This window comes from Epinephelus fuscoguttatus, linkage group LG5 (genome assembly GCF_011397635.1).
Source record: "Epinephelus fuscoguttatus linkage group LG5, E.fuscoguttatus.final_Chr_v1".
Classification (NCBI taxonomy): Eukaryota; Metazoa; Chordata; class Actinopteri; order Perciformes; family Serranidae; genus Epinephelus; species Epinephelus fuscoguttatus.
This window is the reverse complement of record NC_064756.1, coordinates 844,040-863,076: the sequence shown is the minus strand read 5'-3', so window position 1 is coordinate 863,076 and position 19,037 is coordinate 844,040. Positions and strand designations below refer to the sequence as shown.

The 19,037-nt window shown below is 42.1% G+C and overlaps 1 protein-coding gene across 1 annotated transcript in view; it reads right to left on the bottom strand.

Moving 5' to 3' along the window:
• Positions 1–2,101: 2,101 nt before the first annotated feature.
• The window catches only part of ano7 (anoctamin 7), a 37,335-nt gene continuing 20,399 nt past the window's right edge, over positions 2,102–19,037 (bottom strand). The window contains exons 11-24 of the mRNA XM_049577502.1: positions 18,756–18,852; positions 18,426–18,569; positions 16,886–17,023; positions 16,278–16,373; positions 14,573–14,675; positions 13,838–13,949; positions 12,987–13,041; positions 10,862–10,959; positions 9,771–9,952; positions 9,416–9,621; positions 9,190–9,329; positions 7,582–7,672; positions 7,335–7,454; positions 2,102–4,377 (exon numbers count right to left, since the gene is read on the bottom strand). Coding sequence (XP_049433459.1) covers positions 4,228–4,377; positions 7,335–7,454; positions 7,582–7,672; positions 9,190–9,329; positions 9,416–9,621; positions 9,771–9,952; positions 10,862–10,959; positions 12,987–13,041; positions 13,838–13,949; positions 14,573–14,675; positions 16,278–16,373; positions 16,886–17,023; positions 18,426–18,569; positions 18,756–18,852 — 1,732 coding nt within the window. The 3' untranslated portion in view covers positions 2,102–4,227. The remainder of the gene's footprint in view (positions 4,378–7,334; positions 7,455–7,581; positions 7,673–9,189; positions 9,330–9,415; positions 9,622–9,770; positions 9,953–10,861; positions 10,960–12,986; positions 13,042–13,837; positions 13,950–14,572; positions 14,676–16,277; positions 16,374–16,885; positions 17,024–18,425; positions 18,570–18,755; positions 18,853–19,037) is intronic.

Here is a 19,037-nt window from a genome sequence, read left to right as displayed (position 1 = left end):
ACCGCCATTTTATTTTTTATTCATTTCATCAGAAAACTTTGATCCACACTGTTTACAGCTGCTTTTACTGAAGCTGATGGTGACTGATGTGTCTCAGTATTATCTGTGTGAAAAGAGCCAGTGATGGAAGACAAAGAAAAACATTTATACAGTGCCACCAGAAAGTATTCACACCCCTTCACTTTATCCACATTTGGTTATGTTACAGACTTATTCTAAAACTGATTAGTTTAGTTTTCTTTAAAGAAATCTACATAAAATATCCCATAATGACAAAGTAAAAACATATTTTCAGACATTTGTGTAAATTTATAACAAATGTAAACATTTCAACATAATAGGTAAATAAGTATTCACACGCTATGACACTCAAACTTAAGCTCAGGTGCATCTGACTTCCACTGATCATCCTTGAGATGCTTCTACAACTTGAATGGAGTCCACCTGTGGTAAATTCAGTTGACTGAACATGATTTGGAATGGCACACACCTGTCTATATAAGGTCTCACAGTTGGCAGTGCATATCAGAGCAGAAACCAAGCATTGAAGTCCAAGGAACTGCCTGCAGACCTCGGAGACCAGATTGTGTCAAGGCACAAATCTGGGGAAGGATACAAAAGCACTGTGGTCTCCATTATTCAGAAATGGAAGAAGTTTGGAACCACCAGGACCCCTCCTAGATCTGGCCGTCCGACCAAGCTGAGTAACCGGGGAAGAAGGGCCTTGATCAGAGAGGTGAACAAGAACCCAATGGTCACTAAGGCGGAGCTCCAGCGTTCCCTTGCGGAGATAGGAGAAGCATCCAGAAGGTCAACCATTGCTAACGCACTCCACCAATCAGGCCTTTATGGTACAGTAGCCAGACGGAAGCTACTTCTCACTAAAAGGCACATGGCAGCCGCTTGGAGTTTGCCAAAAGGCACCTGAAGGACTCTCAGACCTGGAGACACAAAATTCTCTGGGGTGATGAAACCAAAATAGAACTTTGTGGCCTGAACTGCCAGAGTCATATCTGGAGAAGAAGAGGCACTGCTCATCACCTGGCTAACACCATCCCTGCTGTGAGGCATGGTGGTGGCAGCATCATGCTGTGGGGATGTTTTTCTGCTGCAGGAACTGGGCGACTAGTCCACATAGAGGGTCAGATGACAGCCGCCACATATAGAGATTCTTCAAGAGAACTTGCTCCAGAGTGCTCTGGAACTCAGACTAGGGCGTCGATTCACCTTTCAACACAACAATGACCCGAAGCACACAGCCGAGATAACAAAGGAGTGGCTTCAGGAGCAGCCTGTGAATGTCCTTGAACCCGGACTTGAATCCAATCGAACATCTCTGGAAAGACCTAAAAATGGCTGTCTACCGACGCTGCCCGTCCAACCTGACTGAGCTTGAGAGGATCTGCAGAGAAGAATGGGAGAAAATGCCCCAGAACAGGTGTGCCAAGCTCGTAGAGACATGCAGTACCCAAGAAGTGACTGAAGTGACTGAAGTGATTGAAGTGACTGAAGTGATTGCTGCCAAAGGTGCTTCAACAAAATATTAAGTCAAGCATGTGAATACTTATGTACCCACTATGTTTAAATGTTTACATTTTCAATGAATTTACACAAATGTCTGAAAATATGTTTTTACTTTGTCATTATGGGATATTTTATGTAGATTTCTTTAAAGAAAACTAAACTCTAATCAGTTTTAGAATAAGTCTGTAACATAACCAAATGTGGAAAAGGTGAAGGGGTGTGAATACTTTCTGGTGGCACTGTAAGTACTGAGGTATAAACCTGATAAATTGTATTTTAATCTCATTCTGCTTTCTAGTTTTACTCCACTACAGTTCTTTCATAACTTGACTTACTTTACTTTTTTTACACATAAACCAAAAATATAAAAATAAACAAGTGCATCTGAAACAATTAGTTGATTGAATTAGTTTAATTATTTTGATTTATTAAGTTGATCAAAACATTTTAACATTAAGTACTTTTACTTTAAATACTTACATACATTTTCCAGATATGTACTTTACCTAAACATATACATATACTTTAGGTCTAAGTAAAGTATTTCTTAACTGCAGTCACATTTTCAAAGCAGGACTTTCACTGGAGTATTTTCACAGTGTGGTATTAGTACTTTTACTGCAGTGAAGGATCTAAATACTTGCTGCAGCACTGACTGAATAATATTCTGAACAGAGATGATTCTTTTCATTATTGATTAATCTGCACAGAGGGTTGAGGGAACTTGTTGCCTTCAGGAGATTATATGAATCTGAAAACATTAAATCTGCAACTGGAAAAAAAAAAGAGAGCTCAAATATTAAAATAGATATAACAGAAAAAAATGTGTAAATAATTTATTTAAAAGAATTTCACAACTGAATCAAAATTCTATTTCACCTGAAAAAACATGTTTCCTTCACTAATGTATTCATTTTTTATTTTTGTTTGAGATACACCATTGTGTATTTCACAATTCAAGATCAAAACTTAACTTTCAGTTTCTCAGTTACGTTCATGTTTTTTTAAATGATCAAACCTTTGACTCTGATCTGGCTCCATAAAACTGTCGATTTAAACAACTCAAGAACCACAAACACACAAAAAATAATGATTCGTGTTAATAAATGCACGAAGGCTGTTATATATATAATTATATATATATAATATTCAACAAACCTGATTAAAAGTTTGTTCCTCTAAGAAAACAGAAAAGACTCTGAATCTAAACATACAGTATCTAAAAACAGATTTAACTTTACAAGAATAAAAATGATTTTAATTTGGCAAAAATTACACAATCCAAACGGCATATTGTGGTGGCACAAAAACAAATGACACACATCGTATCAGTCATTGCTACTGGACAAAAAATGATTAATGAGATAATAAAACCAGATCAAGGAAGGCTGGGTATCAGGCTGAAGGCCATCATGAAACAATTTATTTTGTATTAATGACGCTGAATTATTCTCTGAGAAAAGGAGACACATAGACGAGAAGATCTGGGAAAGCTGAAATGAAGTCTTCATTTTCAGGTGAAAGGTTCCTGCAGTGACAGCGCACGTGAAGGATTTTCTATTTCACCAACATCAACAGCTGTTCTTTTTTAAAAAAAAATATATATATATATATATATATATATATATGATTCAATCACTGAATTAACTTTTGAAATACGGTGAAATATAATTTATAAATATATGTAACAATGAGGGAACGTCCACCGTGTCAGGTATTACCCTGATCCCTCAGGAGGACAACGTATGAATTCTGGAGTTATGGCCAAAAATGTTTTGTGAGGCCACAGTGATGTTCAACCACTCAATCTAATCAGTTTTTGAGTCCAAGTGGATGTTTGTGCCAAATTTAAGGAAATTCAGTCAAGGCCTTCTTGAGATATCGTGTTGTCAAGAATGAGACAAAAGAGGTCACAGTGACTTTGACTTTTGACCTTTGATCACTAAATTCTAAGAAGTTTTGAGTCCAAGTGGACGTTTGAGCCAAATTTGAAGAAATTCCAATGAGATTTTACATTCATGAGAATGGGATGGTCAGACAACCTGAACATAAAATGCCTCCAGCCACAGCTACTGACAGTGCAAGGGCATAAAGGTTGCAGCCTGTAAAAGCGCACAAACACTAAGTGCACCAAGGGTCTCATAGCACCCTTCTGAAAGGTTTTAGGGCTCTTTAAAGTTCTTGTTCTCGTGGGCTTCCTCCAAGTCACAAACAGGTCTCGTAAGTAAAGAACACAGGACCAAGGCCATGTTGGCTTCTTGAAAAGCTCACGTGGAAACATTGCAGAAATCTTGGGGCTTTGAAAAACTCTCATTTACTTTAAGGACACTCGTGCAGATCTTTGTGGAGGGGGTGCTGAAGGTCTTGTAGACCTCTTGAAGAGCTTTTTAAGGATGTGTAGAGGTTCAACTCAACCTTAGTAGATGTTCTAAAGGTCAAGCAGGAGTCTTCCAGATCTGGTCTGGTTGAACCTCTACATATCCAGCAGCAGTCTTGAAGTGTCTTTTAAAATGGTCTTTTAGATCTTGCGATGTTCTCGTAGGACTTGTAAGACTCAACCCAGTTCTTGTAGACCTTGAAGAGGTCTCACAGTGGTCTTATAGAGTTGTCCGAGAGGTCGATCATAAGAAGTTCAGTCTAGTAGATCAGGACGTCGAGGCAGAGGTAGAACATCCAGCACAGAGTTTACTTGTGCAATTTATTTCAGCACCTTTCTGATGGGTCAGGTTCCTCTGGGATCTCCTTCAGGTTTGGCGGAGGGGAGTCGCTCTGCGGTGGTCGTAAAGACGGACGCTGTCGCAGGTCGCTGCATGAGGAATCCCTTTCACTAGGAATCATGGATTTCCCCAAAGACTAGAAACACAAAACACAACACAGGTCAAATACGTCAGATTCAAGCTGAGAGCAGTGATGAGCAGACTCCGTCGCGCATGTTGAAGGTGCTGGCAGGATTAAAATTCAATTTAATGAGGCTTTATTGACATGACCACACTGAAAGTATTGACAGAGCACACTGTACATGGTAGTACCAACAAGGAAAAGTGCAGTTTTTAGAGTGCAAACAATGAAACATTCAATACACCCTTTTACTGTTAGTAAACTGTGTGATGTTTGTTGGTGGGTGGATCTTAGCTGGAGGCAAAACAGTTCTCCACAGACGTTAGCTAGCGCTAGCTAACAGGTTGTGTTGTCTTGTTTTAGACGATGGAGGAAGATGATGTGAGTGGTGCGTTCAGAAACACTCATTGTGAGTGTGGGAGCGCACTCTGACACAAACTGGAGCGTTGATAAATTGGGAGCGCTGTCTGAAGTTCAGGAAATATTCTGTTGGGACAGGCTAGAGGTTTGTGCATTCTGTTAGGAAGTGCAGCTGTGTCTCAAATATGTCTTCTTTGCATATTTGGCAGAATCCAGTGTAAGTGAACAGTGAATGTTCATAGATGAATGTAGTGAATGTAACTCAGCAAGGTGACCTTTGGTGTTTTGCAAGACACCTTTTAAATTAAATGTATTATTATTGGTAGTAGTATTATTAGCCCACAGGAGCGACCCTCTGCCAAGTGAGGATCAGAATAAATGCAGATCACATTATCCAGTCCAAATGAATCTATATTATAAACACTTGAAGATCCACTCATTACTAAAAGTGAGAGAAAATAAAAACTAATGGAATGGTCAAAGTTTTTGTCACAAAAAATGTTAATATAATGTTAAAAAAAAATGTTGAGGAAAAAGTTTATTAAAAGAAAAATTAAGGTGATAAAATGTCCAATAAAATATAAAATATCCAAAAAGATATTACTTAACTGTCCAAAAACATTAATTAAATGCCAGAAAAAAAAGTTAATAAAATGTCTAAAAAACAGTTGATAACATGTCAGAAAAATATTAGTAGAATGTCAGAAAAAAAATGTTAATAAAGTGCCCAAAAAGGTTGTTAAAATGTCCTAAAATGTTAGTAAATTGTCGGGAAAATTAATTAGAACAAAAATGAATAAGATGTTCAAAAAAATGTTGATAAAATGTCTGAAAGGTATTCGTAAAATGTCGGAAAATGTGTTGATAAAATGTCCAATAAAATATAAAATATCCAAAAAAATATGATTAAAAAGTCAGAAAAAGGTGTCAAAAAATGTTCAATTCTTTTTATAAAACTTCCAAAAAAAAAAAAAAAAAAAAAAGATTAAATTTAAGGTGTGATCAGTCCTCAATCAGACTGCAGGGTTTCTAGCTCCACCTTTTAGTACCAGATCTGTGTGCTAGGTACCCCAACAGAGGGGGGACCAAACATGGGGACGCTAAGGAACGCTTCTGTTGGGACCATCCACAACTTTCACTGAGGAGACAGGAACAATGACACTGAACCGCACTGCTCAGTGGAAACAGGGCATCACACTGTTTGACAAGTTTGCTTCCTGAAGGTCTTGAAGTTCTGCTGCCCAAATTTAAGATGATCTGTTGAATCCTCTCAGACGACTTTCATGAAGTTCCTTACCTTAACATGCTCGAAGTGGCTTGTTGTCACATGACCTATGACATCATCATCCAAACCACTGATTATTTCTTCGCTGTTAAGTCTAACATTAGTCGGAGGGTTATACCGCCAACCAATCTGATGAACCCTCTGAGAGGATATGAAAACGTTTGCATAAAATACATGCACAAAATTCAAAATGGCTGACTTTGGAGTGGGCGGAGCTAGTGAAAGCTATTGAGAAATATGTCTGAACTGATGAGAGGAATGTGCATGCCAAATTTGATAAAAGTCAGAGGAACTTTGTCCCAGCTGAGGCCTTCCAGACATTAGGGGGTGCTATGGAGCCGCTACACACACTGAGCCCCATCACTTTACGTTCCTGTTTAATAATAATAATAATAATAATAATAACACATTTCATTAAAGGCGCCTTTCAAGGCACTCAAGGTCACCTCACAGAACAAGTAAAAGACAATTAAATTTAAAAGGGCTAAAAGACACATCAACACAGTAAAAGGTGAAGTTAAATAGAACAGGCCTGTTTAAAAAGGTGGGTTTTCAGGCGGGATTTGAAAATGGATAATGAGTCAATGTTCCTGATGTCGGGAGGGAGGGAGTTCAAGAGGCGGGGGGCAGAGCGGCTGAAGGCTCTGGACCCCATGGTGGACAGACGGGCAGAGGGCACAATGAGGCTGATGGAAGAGACTGATCTGAGTATTTTGATGTGTGAGACAAGTTTTTAAATTTTTAAGGATACCAAGGGCGTCAAAAATTCATTCAGAGGCTGCAGGCGATGAGGAGGCACTACAGAGCTGACGTGTCATGCACAAGCCCAAACCACTCCATCAAATGAGAAGAATTCATTCAAACAAGGGCGTAAACTTTTCTGAGTTTTTGTGACTCTAAAATCCTGAAAAATGTTTGAAAAGCAGATTTGCAAATCGTAGGATAGCGAAGGATCCGCTCTGACGCTTTGAGCGTGTTGCTGGCGTTCAGGGACTGACCTACAGTGGTTTGCTTCCTACACACAAAATCAATCTGCCTCTGTGTCAAACGACAGCATGTCCTCTTCCTCTGCACCATCTCCTGTAGCGAACCACAGGGCTCCACACTGGGCCCCGTTTTATTCTCCTCATATCTGCCGTCTATTTTTAGAAGGTGTCATCACCTCGCTATCCCAGGACTCATACATTCATGTTAGTAAAATGAAAACTCACACAGGACATCCGATCAGCTCTGACTTCCTGTCAGAACAAACAAGAATAAAATAAACACAACACCACAAACTGCGTGAGTGTCTTTTATTAGCACGTCAGGTTCGGTGTTCCTGTACCTGGTTCTCAGCCAGCGCCTCTTTAGCCATGTAGTGCTCCCTCTTCATCTTCATCTCCACCTCCTCGGGGATGTCAGGCACCATCAGGTCGATCAGACGCCCGATGAGGAACACCACATGCTGAGGAAGACAGAGGAGGAGGAGGAGCCTTCATCATGTCACTCAGCAGTAACTCTGCCCACCCGGCACAAACCTCCCGCTCATTAACAAAACCTCATCAAACCTCCGTCACGTGACAAACACCGACCTCGAACACGATGACGAACGTCAGGCGAATGGCCAGCAGGTGGAAGTACTCCGGGAGGTATTCGCCGTTTTCATCTCTGAAACCCCGGTACCTGCACGGGACAACAACAACAATAAGGACAACAACAACAACAACAAGGACAACAAGAATAACAAAGACAAGGGCAACAATAACATCAACAACAACAAGGATGATGACAAAAACAACAAGAACAAGGATGACAACAATATAGACAGCAACATCAACAATATAAACGACATTAATACCATCAACAACAACAAGGACAACAATATTAACAACAATATTATCAACAAGGACAACAATAACAGAAACAATAAGGACAAGACAACATTATCAACAACATCATTGTCATAATCAATAATCAATATCAGCAAAAACAACAACAGTATCAACAACATCATTGTCATAATCAATAATCAATATCAGCAAAAACAACAACAGTATCAACAACAACAAGGACAACAACATTATCAAGAACAGCAACAACAACAAGAACAACATTTGTCAACAACATAAGAAACAACAACAACATCAGCAATAACATCATCATCATCAACAACATCATCATCATCAACAACATCATCATCAACAACAACAACATCAACAAAGGCAACAACAAGAAGACATCCACCACCACAACTACAACAAAACAAAAACATCATCAACAACAAGGACAACACAATTATCAACAACAGCAACAACGTTATCAACAACACAATCAGACAAAAACAACATCATCATCAGCAGCAGCAGCAGCAGCAGCAAGGAAAACAAGTAAAACAAAAACATCAACAACAATATCAGCAACAACATCATCAACAACAAGCACAACATTATCAACAACACCATCATCAATGACGATATCAACAGCAACAACAGCAACTCCATCATCATCAACAACAACAACATCAAAAACAACAAAGACAACATCATTATCAACAAAACTATCATCAACAACGATATCAACATTGACAACATCATCATCAACAACACCATCATCAATGACGATATCAACAGCAACAACAGCAGCAACAACACCATCATCAACAACACCATCAACAACAACACCATCAACAAAAACAAGGACAACATCAACAAAAACGACAAGAACATCAACAATGACAGCAACAGCAACAACACAACCATCAACAACACTATCATCATCATCAACATCAATATCAACAACAACGACAAGAACAACAACTGTGACAACAGCAACATTGACAACATCATCATCAACAACACCATCATCAATGACGATGTCAACAGCAACAACAGCAACTCCATCATCAACAACAACAACAACATCAAAAATGGATATCAACAACATGATCAACAGTAACTGTGTTTCAGTTCAAATATTTAAAAGTTAGTGATGTTGCCTACCTGCAGGGTGTGTTGCAGTGATGTTGCCTACCTGCAGGGTGTGTTGCAGTGATGTTGCCTACCTGCAGGGTGTGTTGCAGTGATGTTGCCTACCTGCAGGGTGTGTTGCAGTGATGTTGCCTACCTGCAGGGTGTGTTTTGCTGGCTGTAGGTGCAGTGATGTTGCCTACCTGCAGGGTGTGTTGCAGTGATGTTGCCTACCTGCAGGGTGTGTGTTCACGGCTGTAGTTGCGTGGTGATGTTGCCAGAGTGAAGTTGATGAAGCCGCTCAGCGTGCTGTCTCTGGTGTAGCGGTAGTACAGACGGGGGACGAAGGACGAGGTGAACGCGATGAGAAACGCCTGCAGACACAGGTTCGGAGGATGTGATTGGTTGGTGATATAAATGTGGACCTGGTCCTCACAGAGGTAGAAAAACAGAGTCTCACGTTGCAGAGGACGGCCACGTGTGTGATGAACTGCATGATGGGAAACCAGATGCCGATGTCCTGAGCGCGCTCCCCCACTGGGCGGCGATATTCAGTAACAAACTTCTGAGCGTCCAAACGAATCTCCACCCAGTTATTAAAGAGGGCGAAGAGCGGAGCGAGGGGACACGCCGCCACGAAGATGGTGATGAAACCAAACTGAATCACTGAGGAGGAGGAAGAGGAGGAGGAAGGGGAGGAGGAAGAGGAGGAGGAAGGGGAGGAGGAAGAGGAGGAGGAAGAGGATGACATATAATAAACCCCTCAATGTTAACACCACCCGCCCGGCAGCTCCAGGAGTAGAAATCAGACTCACCCATCTCCAGGTATTCGCTGAAGAGTCCCTCACACACCAGCAGCTGGTAATCTGCCTCCCAGGGAGACACCTCCTCCTCTTCCTCCCCCTTCACCTCCCTCTGAGCCTCCACTCCTTCCTCCTTCTTCACCTCCTTCAGCCGACTACCCGTCTTCCTGTTCTGCCACCATGACTTCAGCTTCCTGCCAAATAATGAGCCGTCAGTTTCAGCCAGCGAAGAGTCGGATCTGTTATCAGACATTTATAAACGCTGCGTATGAACGGGGCGGGGCCTGACAGAGGCGGACGCCACTTCACACGCTAAAGTCGTGACGTATGAAAACAGACCTGATGGAGAAACTGTCACCCATGATAACCAACATGTTGGACACGGGACATGACGGTGAGGAGGACGCCCGACTGTAGAAGCTGATGAATTTTTGTTTTGTTTGAACGTACATTTGAGTTTGGATCCTAAACACAGAGCCGAGGTCACATGACTTTGTTTTGTGACACAACTTTGACGACGTAAAGACAAAAATCACTACACAAAGTTTTTAATTTTGTTCTCAGAGTTTTTTCTTCTCACAAGATATTTTGTTTGTTATGATCTCATTCTCAGAAGTTATTCTGTTTACAGATTAGCATCTCGTTCACGTTAGATTCTTTGCACCAGATACGATCTAAAGTATTTCCTGTTGTAGGGATGAATAAGGTTATGTGTATTAAGGGTTATCATGTCCACCTCATCAGAAACTGGGGAGGGATTAAGAGGAAGATTGGATTTCTCTGCAACGCTAACTTTTTAGCACATTAGCTAACGTTAGCTTCCATAGCAAAACAAACAAGTGTGGTCCTCCTTTGTAAGATTGGCTTCCTGTGACATCATCCATCCACTGAGTGAGAGCATACGGGTCGGCCAGTCTGGTCCCGTTGGTCAGTGTTTACTTATTCAAGTAACACTGGCGGTCCCGGAGAGTGAGTGACCTGACATGGTGCGTTGGTAAATTCAGTCTGACGCTCTACACTAAAATGGAAGTTATAACCTTGTTTTTGTTTTGTGTGTGTGTGTGTGTGTGTGTGTGTGTGTGTGTGTGTGTGCGCATTCTTACGGGCAGATGAACTCCTGGGCGTTGTTGATCAGCTGTTTTCCCACCATGATGATGAGCAGCTCCTGAGCCAGTTCAATCAGACATCCACCTGCTCCACACTGTCTCACACACAAACACACACACACACACACACACACTGTAACCCTCTGAACATTGTGACAGAACCTACAGGTGTATTTTTACTCATTGTGATGTCATTTCCTGGAGCATCTACAAATTCAAATCCTTCATTTCTGAACTTAAAGATTATAGAAGTCAATAAACCAGAATAAATGATATAAGTATTGGAACTGTTTTAATTTTTCAAAAAAGCAAAAATCAGATGTTTTGTCATCAGATTAACTGACTTCATGTTTTAGTTTCTGAGTTATGATCATTTTTATGAGCAAAGTGAAAAGGTCTTGTGATATAGTTTCATCACTGATTCCTCCGGCGCTGCAGCAGGTCACAAAGCGCAGTGACGTCATCAGGAGCTTTTCTGCTGGATGAATGTTGTAGCTTTTCTTATTTCAGAGGGACGTAAACAGCAGCTGCAGCCCCCGCACTGAGGCACAGATAAAATCATGCAAACAACGGCCTCCTGCGGCCGTCATGGCAGCCATGTTTGCATGGCAGGTAATGGTGCGTTCGTTGTGTACTCAGAGGTCGGAAATTCCCAGTTCCCAGTCGGAAGTTTAAACTTGAACGCACCCTGAGATCGGATTTCCAACTCGGAAACTCAGAGCAACCGCATCAACCCCGACTTACGAATTCAAGATGGCTGCCGGTCACATACATAGTGACTAAACACTCTTCTAAGGTCCCGTTTATATGACAACGATTTCAACTGAAAACGGTAAACTTTAGTTGCGGCAGCAGCGTTTTAGGTGCCTCAAAACGCAACATCTTGAAAACGGGTTCCAGAGTGCAACGTTTTGGAAACGGCAGCGTCTCCGTTGTCATGTAAAAAAAAACGAACTGAAAATGGAGACTTTTCGCACATGTGCATTACGGTTCCAGTCACGAGGCACGCCGACCGTCACAACAACAATGGCGAGCTCTGTTTGTGCTGCTCGCCCTGTTGATTTGAAGTGAAGTGAAGATCTGTTACTGTAGCAACTCCACCTTGTCGTCCATCCAGACAAAGTTAGCTGTGCATGCTTTCGCCATTGTGTCTTTGTTGTTTTGGTTTGTAATCACGGCATTGTAGAGGAAGGCGCTTCATGCCGGCGTCATGCCGTGGTGTTGCTTTGCAAATTTACACTGCCATCCATTGACCTGGCGTGCATACTACAGCGTTTCCGGTAGATTTTGCGGCTCCGTGTGAACGGGGATCGTTTCAATAACGTCGTCATATAAACGCAGAAGTTTTTTAAAACGCAAAGGACAGACTTTTCCGTTTTTAGAGAAACCGTCGTCTAAACAGGACCTGAGTACTGTTTACAGCAACTTTATCTTATTTGTTTTACATCAGGTCAGCCTCATCTGCGGCGTTCATCAGTTGGAGTGCATGATGGTTATGAAGCTGTCTATACTCCGAAAGTTCAAGGGCCACAAAGGCTTTCTTGCTGACGTCCATGTTTTTTTCCGACTTGTCCACCGTCGTCAACTAGAATGCAACAACTGATGTATTCCGACCTCCGAGTACAAAACAAACACAGCACAAGCTGAGGTCAGGAAGTGACTCAGTGTTCTGTTTTTTCAGAGTCATGCAAACAACGATCTTCATCAGCCGACCGCAGGATGTCTGTTCTTAAATCAGGCCTGCTCTCCGGCCCCTCCCCCACTCATCACTGCAACAAGTACTGCAACTTTTCTGTTTTGTCTCTGAATTTGTAAAGCGTCTTCGAGTACCTTGAAAAGCGCTACATAAGTATAATGTATTATCATTATTATTATTAATAATAACGACCTCACAAATGAAAACTTAGGAATATTTAATTCAGAAGACTTCAGAGTTAACGAGCTGCAGACCTGACTGAGTGTTTTAACCTCTCGTCACACGGCTGACGGTTCAACACCACGTCAGGCTGAAGTGTTTTTATGACACTGAAACAGTGACAGGGAAAACAAACAGGAAATCATCATCATCAGCAGTAGCAGCAGCAGCAGCAGCAGCAGTAGCACAACAGTGTGACTGACTCACGTCTTCGTTACGAACTCCAAACAGAGTCTGGTAGTTTCCAGGGTAACCGATGAACCTGAGGAGACACAAACAAAGCAGCTGATTGAAGATGATGAAGCTCTTCCTCTCTGTCAGTCAGCATCATACGGTTCAACATGTCCGCTGCTTCATTCACAGACACAAACTTTCAGAACTAAGGAATAAAGGTTTGAGGGTTTGAATCATGTTTGGTTGCAGCAGTTCAGACAAACAGTTGGTTCTGGATGTTTTCATCATCAGCCTGCAGGCGGCGCTGTGGCTCCACCTTCACTCTCACTGCTGCTTTTGACTTGTTCAGTTCAGAGGAAACCTCAGCCTGCAGCTTCATTAGATTGGTTTTACTTTGAAAGTATAAACTGAGAATCTGAGTCCTTCCTGTTTCAGCCCAGTGAGATCACCAACAACACATTCTCATCCCGACTCATCACACATTGCCGCCTGGTCACTGGACTTTTGACTGCTACACGCTGGGTATCCTGAGTGCGTCTGTTGTTGACGTTCAGGGACGTCGTTTGCCACAACCACTTATCCTGTTAGGGGTCGTGGGGGGGGGCTATCGCAGCTGACACTGGGCGAGAGGCGGGGTTCACCCTGGACAGGTCATCAGACTATCACAGGACTGACACATAGAGAACATGTCAGAGCACCTGAAGGAAACCCACGCTGACACAGGACACACAAATCACTGACCAAGCGGCGGTGGTGACAACTTCAGTATGAGAACAGGTCGACCACAAATGTGTACGAAGAAAACGCAAGACAAAAAAATAAAGGGATGAAATGAGATGGGAGGGACGGCTGAAAACAGAAGAAGAAGAAGTAGCAGTTCTCACCTGCCTTTGAAGAAGGCGATGTAAACCGGAGACGAGTAGAAGTTGACGAACTGGAAGATGAAAACTTTGAGGATGAACATGTCTTCATATTTACTCTGAGTCCGATGCATCTCTGACAGAGACAACAAAACACACACATGAACAGTGTGTATACACACACACACACACACACACACACACTCAGACGTCTTGTCCTCATTCGTGGACACTTTCTGTCCCTTCTGGTGACAGTGAGACCACAACACGCTGATCCATGTAAAAACAAGATGGCCGCCATCTCTGCCGTGTCAGTCTGCAGCCGATCCTAAGACAGAGGTGGACGAGGTCCAAAACCTGACCGCAGTTTATGGTTCAAACTTTATTTATGATTAATAATGTTTGTAGTTTGATATGGCAACAAAGTTGACCATTTTCAGCAACAGGAACAAGATAAGACGCTGTTAATTAGGAAGTACTCATCTGAGGACACTGGGACTTTATTATTATTAAACATGATCAATAATCGACCTCTTAATCTCCAGGAAAATACTGAATTAAAATTGTGAATAAAAGCTACAAGAAAAAAAATTCATCAGTAAAATCTTTTGAACGAAGACACAAAACCAAACTGGAGCTCAGACCAAAAACAAAATTAAATGTCTGCGTTCATCAGGACCAGACTAACAGATAAAATTACTTCTTTTATAAAAGTGTGAAGCTGAGGATGAGGAGGGAGAGGAGGAAGATGTGACTCACCCCAGTGTGTGAGTATGTGGGCCAGCGACGTGTAAAATTTGGACAACATGAGAATGACCACCAGGTTCAACACAGATCCTGTGATACTGGCTATCCTCCCGGCCTGTAGACACACACATGCACACACACACACACACACACACACACACACACACACACACTTTTTAAAATCAGGTTAATATTAAATATTTAACGACTCCAGTCAGCGCCCCTTGGTCGTATGACTCCGCCCACCAGTAAGGTTTGTCTGACAGTTTCCATCCATGTCTGTGAAAACATGATGATGTCACAGTGAAGCTGACCTTTGACCTTTGACCACCAAATTGCAAGTAGTTCAATCATGAGTCCAAGTGGATGTTTGTGCCAAATTTGAGGAAATTCTAGGCCTTTATGAGATACTGCTTTAATGAAATGATAAAGAAATGGTCACAGTGACTTTGAGCTTTGCCCACCAAATTCTGTTCAGGTCATCCTTGACTCAGAGTGGATGTTTGTGCCAAATTTGAAGAAATTCCCTCAAAGTGTAATTGAGACATTGCATTCACGAGAATGCGATGGATCTCAAGGTGAGAGTGAACTTGAACTTTGGCCACTAAATCTTAATCACTTCATCCTTGAGTCCAAATGAAAGTTTGTGCCAAATTTGGAGAAATTCCCTCAAAGAGTTTTTGACATTCACATTCCTGCAACAGACAAGGTCACAGTGACCTTAACCTTTAATCTTTGTCCACCAAATTCTAATCTTTTTCATCTTTGACTCAAAGTAGATGTTTGTGCAAAATATGTAGAAATTCCCTCGGGGTGTTTTGAGATAGTCTTGAGATATCACGTTCCCAAGAATGAGATGAATGCAAGGTCCTGGTGACCTTAACCTTTGACCTTTGGCCACTAAATTTTAATCAATCCTTTTAGGAGTCCCAGTGGACATTTGTGCCAAATTTGAAGAAATTCCACCAAGTTCTTCTTGAGATACTGTTTTCACAAGAGTGAAATGGATGCAAGGTCACAGTGACCTTTTACCTTTGGCTGCTAAATCTGAATCACTTCATTGTTGAGTCCAAGTGAACGTCTGTGCCAAATTTGAAGAAATTCCCTCAAAGCGTTCTTGAGATAATGTGTTGACAAGAATGCAACAGACAAGGTCACAGTGGCCTTAACTTTTCTTGACTCAAACTGGATGTTTGTGCCAAATTTGAAGAAATTCCATCAAGGCCTTTTTGAGATATTGCGTTCATGCAGATGAGACGAATGCAAAATCATGGTGACCTTGACCTTTGACATTTGGCCACTAAATCTGAATCACTTAATCCTTGAGTCCTTATGAACATTTGTGCCAAATTATCCTCAGGGCCTTTTTGAAATATCACTTTCATGAAATGAGATGAATGCAAGGTCACAGTGACCTTGACATTTGACCACCAAATTATGAAAAGTTCATCCTTAAGTCAAATTGGATGTTTGTACCACATTTGGAAAAAAGATGAGATACTGTGTTCATGAACGGGATGGTCAGACAGACAGAACATGGCTGCAGCCACAGCTATCGTCTGCTCAGACGTATAAACGTGACCTCGTGGCGTCCCTCAGGGTGGCGTCCCTCAGGGTGGCGTCCCTCAGGGTGGCGTCCCTCAAGGTGGCGTCCAGGAGCTTCTGATGTTTGTATGAACCCTGACACAGATTTAAAGGCGTGTGGTGTTGTACTCACAGAGAAGGTTAAGAAGCTGTTGGACTTGTAGATGATGATTCTGAGGATGGTGCGGTACAGAATGATGGCGATGAGGAACATCAGCACGACCACAACCTGCACACATAATGTTCACCTTAATGCTATCCACATCTGAGGAGGAGTTAAACTTATAATGATGTTTATATTCTTGTACGTTGAAAATACATTTGACCTTTGACCACAAAATTCTATCACATTCACAAGAATGAGACAGACGCAAGGTCACAGTAACCTTGACCTGTAACCTATGGCCATCAAAATCTAATCAATTCATCGTCGGGTCCAAGTGGAGATTTGTGCCAAATTCAAGGAAATTCCCTTGAGGCGTTCTTGAGATATCATGTTCACACGCATCAGTGTATTCACTCAGTAACTCCTGCGTCAACAACACAGACTGACCGCTGTATGGACCGGTCACACCTGTGACATCACAACCGATCAGCACACCAGCTGTTTCTCAAAGGAAAACTTTAAGAGGAACTCCATCTTTAAACTCCACCCACTGCTCCATGTTGTGGAGGAAACCTTCCAGAATGTCCCAGTGTCAGAGAACACAAAGGTTAAGGGTCAAAGGTCAGGAGACTCACCATGACGATGATGACCATGCAGCCAGTCAGAGTTCTGTTGATGCGTTTACTCTCAGGAAAGTATGGTTCCTCTGCTCCGGTCACCGGGTTCCGCGTGGTCATTGGCGCCAAGGCCGTGAACTCTGGACGAGGACGCTCCTGTGGAGGACAGAGGGATGACAGTCATGATCTCCCAGAAACCCCTGCAACCCAAGATGTTTATATATTTACTGATCATGTGACGATGTGACGTCGCCTTAATGCGAGTGTTGGTCATATATTCATAATGATAATATTAGTTTTAGAGATCTTTAACATCAGTGTGAATCAGAACACCTGTAATAATGATTGTATGTTCCTGTAAAACAAGGATACGTTACATCTGCATATTGTTATGTAGCAGATACGTTCAAACTTCATGTTTCAGCAATGCTGTGATTAACATGTGGTTAGGTTAGGCAAACAAACAAACAAACAAACAAACAAGCAAAACCACTTGTATATCGTCAGGAAAAGATCATGATTTGGCCCAAACACACAGTTCCCACTGGAAGAGAAGCGACGTCTTGATAAAAGACAATTGCTTTCTGTGACACTGTCCCTGGTGGAAACTGGTCGCGACAAAACAACCGCGTTTATTTCCGAAAAAGCCACTGGAAAAAGACAAACAAGTTGCTACAAAACACCTCTGTTTAATACTGAAGAAAGACAGACATGTGAATACAAAACACCCTGCCTTTGGTGCCCAAAAGCCCCCAGAAAGAAGCTGACAGGTCACTACAAAACAGTTCCGTTAGGTGCCTAAAAAAACAGCTGAAAAAGACAGACAAGTGGCTTCAAAACACCCGCAATTGGGGCCTAAACAGCCAGTGGAAAAGAACTGACAGGTTGCTACAAGCACCCCCGTTTGGTGCCTAAAAAACAGCTGGAACAGGACAAACGAGTTGCTACAAAACATCCTCTTTTTAATGGACAAAAAGTTGCTGGAAAAAGACAAACAAGTTGTTACAAAGTGACAGGTTGTTACAAAACACACCAATTTGTTGTTGAAAAACAGCTGGAACAGGACAGACAAGTTGCTATAAAACACCCACATTTAGTGGCCCAAAAGCTCCTGGTTTCTAAAAACCACCCCTGACTGGGGCCTAAAAAAGACGCTGGAAAAAGACAAACAAGCTGCAACAAAACATCCCTGTTTAGTGCTCAAAAAGCTGCTGGGGAAAAACCAATGAGTGGCCACAAAACATCCCCTTTGGTGCCCAAAGAGCAGCTGGAAGGATGCTGATGGGTCACCACACAACACCTGCATTTGGTGCCTACGCTAAACAAAGGTATAGTAAGGTAAGGAAAAGAAAGAAAGGAAAGCTAAGTTGCACCAAGCTATGCTAAGCTAAGCTTGGGTAAGGAGTGGTAAGGAAAGGAAATGAAATACAACGAAATGCAAGGAAAGGAAAGGAAAGGAAAGGAAAGCTAAGATAAGATAAGCTAAGATAAGCTGAGGAAAGGAAATATAAGAAAGGAAAGGGAAGACAAGACAAGAGTCCAGAGTTGGGTGCGGTACCTCAATGTCCTGGAATTCGGAACAGTCCCAGCGGTGTGCCAGAGCTGAACAGGTTCTCTTCCAGTACTCCAGGAAGGTGACGGCCCACAGAGACATGAAGACACTAAGGAACACTGTCCCTCCATTATCAAACATGATACCTGCCTGCAGAGGGACACATGCGGACAGGTGGACTCACTGTTTGTTCCGACACAACACAAAGACGTGGGCGGTGACCAATCACTGAGTGAGGGTTTGGGGCGGGGGGTTCAGATGCTGTTGAACCATCTGACGAGATGACATGAAGCACATTGACATCACAGACAGGTGGACAGGTGGACGGATTCGTACCTTGAAGGTGACACAGATGCTGGAGTAGTTCCATAGGGAGCAGATGTTACAGAGAGGACACATGATGAAGCTGCCTCCACTCTCACACAACTCCTTCCTGCACAAACACAACAACAACAATAAACAGTTGTTTACCTCCTGATAGGATGCAGACGACCTGTGAGAGTCTAAATGACTGTGTCCATAAAGCCAAGTGTCGTCAGCATATTAACAGACAAACATTAATATCTACATAATTTGTTCGAGAGGAAAATGTTGATTGAAACCAAGAAGTGTTCATTT